The sequence below is a fragment of the Lolium perenne genome, chromosome 5 (genome assembly GCF_019359855.2).
Source record: "Lolium perenne isolate Kyuss_39 chromosome 5, Kyuss_2.0, whole genome shotgun sequence".
Taxonomy (NCBI): Eukaryota; Viridiplantae; Streptophyta; class Magnoliopsida; order Poales; family Poaceae; genus Lolium; species Lolium perenne.
In genome coordinates, this window is record NC_067248.2 from 246,032,453 (window position 1) to 246,038,769 (window position 6,317).

General features: G+C 45.3%; 1 protein-coding gene across 1 annotated transcript; it reads left to right on the forward strand.

Moving 5' to 3' along the window:
- Positions 1 to 2,697: 2,697 nt before the first annotated feature.
- On the forward strand, positions 2,698 to 5,752 carry LOC127302534 (uncharacterized). Its single transcript, XM_051332999.2, has 6 exons — positions 2,698 to 2,978; positions 3,055 to 3,228; positions 3,319 to 3,388; positions 3,476 to 3,607; positions 4,104 to 4,188; positions 5,526 to 5,752. The coding sequence occupies exons 2-6, from the start codon at positions 3,133 to 3,135 to the stop codon at positions 5,557 to 5,559; spliced, it is 417 nt and encodes a 138-aa protein (XP_051188959.1). The 5' UTR covers positions 2,698 to 2,978; positions 3,055 to 3,132; the 3' UTR covers positions 5,560 to 5,752.
- Positions 5,753 to 6,317: the final 565 nt, after the last annotated feature.

Genomic DNA, 6,317 nt, shown 5'->3' on the forward strand with positions numbered 1-6,317 from the left:
GTTTGAATAAAATGGATCCTAGCATTCACTTTATGGGAGAGAGACACGCTCCGCTGTAGCATATGGACAAGTATGTCCTTGGTTTCTACTCATAGTATTCATGGCGAAGTTTCTCCTTCGTTAAATTGTTATATGGTTGGAATTGGAAAATGATACATGTAGTAATTGCTATAAATGTCTTGGGTAATGTGATACTTGGCAATTGTTGTGCTCATGATTAAGCTCTTGCATCATATGCTTTGCACCCATTAATGAAGAAATACATAGAGCATGCTAAAATTTGGTTTGCATATTTGGTTTCTCTAAGGTCTAGATAATTTCTAGTATTGAGTTTGAACAACAAGGAAGACGGTGTAGAGTCTTATAATGTTTTCAATATGTCTTTTATGTGAGTTTTGCTGCACCGGTTCATCCTTGTGTTTGTTTCAAATAAGCCTTGCTAGCCTAAACCTTGTATCGAGAGGGAATACTTCTCATGCATCCAAAATACTTGAGCCAACCACTATGCCATTTGTGTCCACCATACCTACCTACTACATGGTATTTTCCGCCATTCCAAAGTAAATTGCTTGAGTGCTACCTTTAAAATTCCATCATTCACCTTTGCAATATATAGCTCATGGGACAAATAGCTTAAAAACTATTGTGGTATTGAATATGTAATTATGCACTTTATCTCTTATTAAGTTGCTTGTTGTGCGATAACCATGTTCACTGGGGACGCCATCAATTATTCATTGTTGAATTTCATGTGAGTTGCTATGCATGTCCGTCTTGTCTGAAGTAAGAGAGATCTACCACCTTATGGTTAAGCATGCATATGTTAGAGAAGAACATTGGGCCGCTAACTAAAGCCATGATCCATGGTGGAAGTTTCAGTTTTGGACATATATCCTCAAATCTCAAATGAGAAATTTACTAATTGTTGTTACATGCTTATGCATAAAAGAGGAGTCCATTATCTGTTGTCTATGTTGTCCCGGTATGGATGTCTAAGTTGAAGAATAATCAATAGCGAGAAATCCAATGCGAGCTTTCTCCTTAGACCTTTGTACAGGCGGCATAGAGGTACCCCTTTGTGACACTTGGTTAAAACAAAGGCATTGTGATGATCCGGTAGTCCAAGCTAATTAGGACAAGGTGCGGGCACTATTAGTACACTATGCATGAGGCTTGCAACTTATAAGATATAATTTACATGATGCATATGCTTTATTACTACCGTTGACAAAATTGTTTCATGTTTTCAAAATCAAAGCTCTAGCACAAATATAGCAATAGATGCTTTTTCCTCTATGGAGGACCATTCTTTTACTTTCAATGTTGAGTCAGTTCACCTATTTCTCTCCACCTCAAAGAAGCAAACACTTGTGTGAACTGTGCATTGATTCCTACATACTTGCTTATTGCACTTATTATATTACTCTATGTTGACAATATCCATGAGATATACATGTTATAAGTTGAAAGCAACCGCTGAAACTTAATCTTCTTTTGTGTTGCTTCAATGCCTTTACTTTGAATTATTGCTTTATGAGTTAACTCTTATGCAAGACTTAATTGATGCTTGTCTTGAAGTGCTATTCATGAAAAGTCTTTGCTTTATGATTCACTTGTTTACTCATGTCATATACATTGTTTTGATCGCTGCATTCACTACATATGCTTTACAAATAGTATGATCAAGATTATGATGGCATGTCACTCCAGAAATTATCTGTGTTATCGTTTTACCTGCTCGGGACGAGCAGAACTAAGCTTGGGGATGCTGATACGTCTCCGACGTATCGATAATTTCTTATGTTCCATGCCACATTATTGATGTTATCTACATGTTTTATGCACACTTTATGTCATATTCGTGCATTTTCTGGAACTAACCTATTAACAAGATGCCGAAGTGCCAGTTGCTGTTTTCTGCTGTTTTTGGTTTCAGAAATCCTAGTAAGGAAATATTCTCGGAATTGGACGAAATCAAAGCCCAGGGGCCTATTTTTCCACGAAGCTTCCAGAAGTCCGAAGACGAAACGAAGAGGGGCCACGAGGCAGCCAGAGCATAGGGCGGCGCGGCCCCTGCCCTGGCCGCGCGGCCCTATGGTGTAACGGCCCAGGGTAGTACCCATAATAGATTTTTGCTTGTTCTTTTCTTTCATGCATCATCATGTCATCATGCATCATCATATCATTATGCATCATACCATCCATGTTTTTACAAAATAAAATTATTTTGTAAACTCTAACTATTTTGTTTTCTTCCTCTCATAAGGTTTATTTATTAAACCCCCTTGTCTTCTCTTTTAACAAACCCTAACCCAAAACTATCATACAATAAAACCATTTTTTTCGTTTCGTCTATCTCCACCTCTTCATTCAAACTCTAAATTTATTTGAACTATTTTTAAATCTTTTTGCAAAACAGTTTGGAAGAGAAAAGGAAAAGGGATTTTAAAAATAAAAACCCCTCTCTCCCCCCTGGGCCTCCCTTTTCTTCTCTGGCCCGTCCCCTTTCTCTTCTTCTGCTGCACCAGCCCGAGCCGGCAGCCCAACCCACCTCCAGCCCATACCCCTTCGGCCCCCCTCCCTCTTCTTTTCTCCCCGTTCGTCCTCGCTGTAAAGCGAGAGGGAGCACGTTCTAGGCGTGACTCCGTGGTCCTCCACCGACGCACCACCACTCCCACCTGCCCCCTCTCTTTATCCTCTCAGGGCCAAACCCTAGCTCGCCCTCCTCCTCCTTCCTCACGCGCCGCCACTCCCTTCTTCTCCCCTCACCTTTCTTTTCTCTCTGTGAGCAAAACAAAGAAGAACAACCTCACAGAACCGCCACCTCCTCTCCATGGCGCCGCCGCTCCACTGCATCCCCCGTCGTTCTGAGGGCACCGAAAGATGCGCCTCGTCTTCCTCTCCATCCCCATGCAAGGAATCGCCCCGGGACGCCTCAAATCGCCGGCAAATTCGCCGATTCCGTTCCCATCCAGCCGGTGAGTTTCTTCAATTCCGTCGCCCATGGTTCCTCTCCGGCCTTCTCGTCACCTCCATCGTGTTCCCTGCGCCTAGGTGTACCCCCGACGCCATCTCCCTTGCCCCGGTTTGCTCCCAGACGCCGAAGCCATCTCCAACCAGAGCTCCTTCACGATGACCGCCATGGCTGCTCAGTTTCATCTCCGCCACGGGTTGGTTCAAGTTGCCCCGCGCCCTACTCTTGTCATCATCAGAACAGACAGTACAGTGGTAACATCTTGGTTTGCTTACCCATCAGATCTCAAGATCAAATCACCACGGTGGTCATTTAAATTGGAGTTTTTCTTCTTTTTCGTCCAGATCCCGCAGGCCCAGATGGTTTTCTTTCATGTGGCCTCTTCTAAATCAACAATAGCAGCTAGCTCATCTGGTTCGTTCGGCCCAATTCGTTGCATGAGATCCCGTGTTCAATTCTTGTTGGAGGCGAAATTACCTTGCCAGTCTTTTTCTGCTCCAGATCCGCTGTTGGGCCTCGATCTGTGTTCCTCCCGCTGCAGCCATCACGCGCGCGGCCCGAAGCTATCTGTCGCCGCTCGCAGGCGAGAACTGGGCCGGCCCATGCACGCTAGACCTTCCTCTCGCCGACCAGGTAGCAGGCCAACCCCAGTTCCAGCCCGTTTCCTTTTTCTTTTCTGTCTTTTCTTTTAACTCCAAATCTGTCTAACTCATAACTTTCAAACTATAATTCCAAATAAAACATTCTTTATATGTTTTTCGATCAGAAAAATGCAAGGATCATGATTATGCCATTCATACACCTGTTTGCATCTCTCATCATGTCGCTCGTTGATAGTCGTGCATATTCACCTCACATAACATGCGGAGTATTTCGGAGACCGACTAAGGTTTTCCCCGCTCCGTTTAATATTGACGTAGCTCACCCCTGCCATGTTATGCCATGTTAAGCAACCTTTAACTTTGCCGGTAGAAATGCAACTCGAACCTAATAATTTCTTGTCCGGGATTCCGATTCCGCTTAATTGGATAAGTTGCATCGCATCATAATTGCCATGTCATGCATATCATCTTCATCATGCTGGTTCTTTATCCGTAGTAGTAAGACTTGCATACGTTGTGTGTTCCAGCATTTGCTTCTTCCCGGATAGGATCACGAAGTGGTGCGGTGAGATACGCCAAGTTCTCCGGATGTCCCTCGGCAAGCTTTAACAGGCAAGCATTTTCCCCTATACTCCTGCCCCTGCAGAAGTCGCTCACCTATTTTATTTTTGCCTTCTCCCTCATGCTATCCTTAAGTTGCGTTCTTGTCACGTGTCCCTTCCACTTGTTACCTCAAGCAGACCATATTGCCACCACCAACCACCAACCTCCTACAGCTGTTGTTTGGTTATCGGGTCTGCCTTGCGAGTCGTAGTGCATGCTAGTGTTGTTTTATCTCGTTACCGTTATTGCTATCTTATCGGGTTATCAGTTGGGAATCATGACACATGGTTTATGGATATATCTGTTGAGGGTATCATGGTTACTTGTTAATAGTTGTTAGCGGAGGCATCGGTGGGTCAGTTGCTCGTTTTATGACGGCTCACTTGTGTTTCCTAAATATCTTAGGACCCCGAGTTCTTGTTATCTGTTCCGAGACTGAGCGCTCTAACCACACGTGGGTATGTTTCTGGGTCTCCCCTCGACCACTGCCGGAATCTACAGCTTTGTCCAGTGGACACAACTAGTTTGCAATGTTTTACCATTTGTTGTTTGCGTGCATGCCAGCCTGTTACTTAATTATTTTGGGAAGCCCCTGGGTGCCTTGTATCCCTTGTTTCTGGTATGCACGTATAGGTCGCGGAGCCGCTGCGAAGTGGTTTATCGCCCCAGTGTGTGTTTAAACCACCTAGTACGCTGTCGCAAACAGCTAGGTCCGCTTCGGAGATACGGCCGGACTTCGATACGGGTTCAACTTGGTTAGGTGGCTTCCTGGACATTGTTGTCGTGAAGGAGAGTGCGAGTCGTGATATCCACCTGTCGCAAGTGGGTTGATCGTGCGTGTGGGCACATTTGGGCACCCCTGCAGGGTAAAATCTTATCGATAAGCCGCGTCCGCGGTTATGGACGACTTGGAGCTGTATGACTCGACCATAGACAACTTACACATGTTGTTTCAATCTTAATAACTTGCATAGTAAGTTAGCACAACCTCAACAATAACTGGTTAAAACTTGACAACCGTGTGAGTGCCTTTGTAAGTACTTCCTTGCGAGGGGGGAACACCTCGGCTGTGTTATGTTTGCAGAGTATAGAACTGTTAGTTTATGCGCTCTCTCACCTTCTCTGATTAGACGACTGTTGTAGAGTGTCTCTATAGGTTTTTTTTAGTGCTTGCGCGCTGCCGCTTAACCCCACCATATTGCCTATGACGTTCCTCTTGCGTCCTCTAAGTCCCCTGCGTGCCTCAAGTACAAAGGACGACTGGTTGACGAATGCTTATACGTCTTGAAGTCTTGTTAAGTACGAACCCGTACTTATTGCTGCTTCTACGGGATATAACCGGGCAGGTATGAAGATCGGTACGATGAAGAACGACGCTAGCAAGGTTACCCTTCCGGCTTGGCCTGGGCAGGGTTATGGATGCCACTTGGTTATCTTCAGGACTCTTAGTCCAATTTGTATCTTGTCTGTACTCGGATGTATTTGATCTTCTGTATGATTTGGATCTTTGTATTGTATATTTGTATCTTGACTCGTTGGAGTCGTTGTTGTAATATATGTTTCTTGTGGGCTCTATTGTAATCCTGTTGTAATGTTACCTCTCGTGATTGATTCCACCCGCATCGCGTGCATGCTCCGGCGTGTACGAGGCGCTTGGTGGTGCGTCTCCTAAAATCGATATCGTGCGGATTTCGGCGGATTCGCTGGGATCCTCATGGTACCGGTTTTGGGGCGTCACATATGGTCTGGGCCCCTCGCGCCGCCTCTTGACCTACCCTTCCGCCTACTTAAAGCCTCCGTGACGAAACCCCCAGTACCGAGAGCCACGATACGGAAAACCTTCCAGAGACGCCGCCAACGCCGATCCCATCTCGGGGGATCCAGGAGATCGCCTCCGGCACCCTGCCGGAGAGGGGAATCATCTCCTGGAGGACTCTACGCCGCCATGGTCGCCTCCGGTGTGATGTGTGAGTAGTCTACCCCTGGACTATGGGTCCATAGCAGTAGCTAGATGGTTGTCTTCTCCCCATTGTGCTATCATTGTCGGATCTTGTGAGCTGCCTAACATGATCAAGATCATCTATCTGTAATTCTATATGTTGTGTTTGTTGGGATCCGATGAATAGAGAATACTTGTT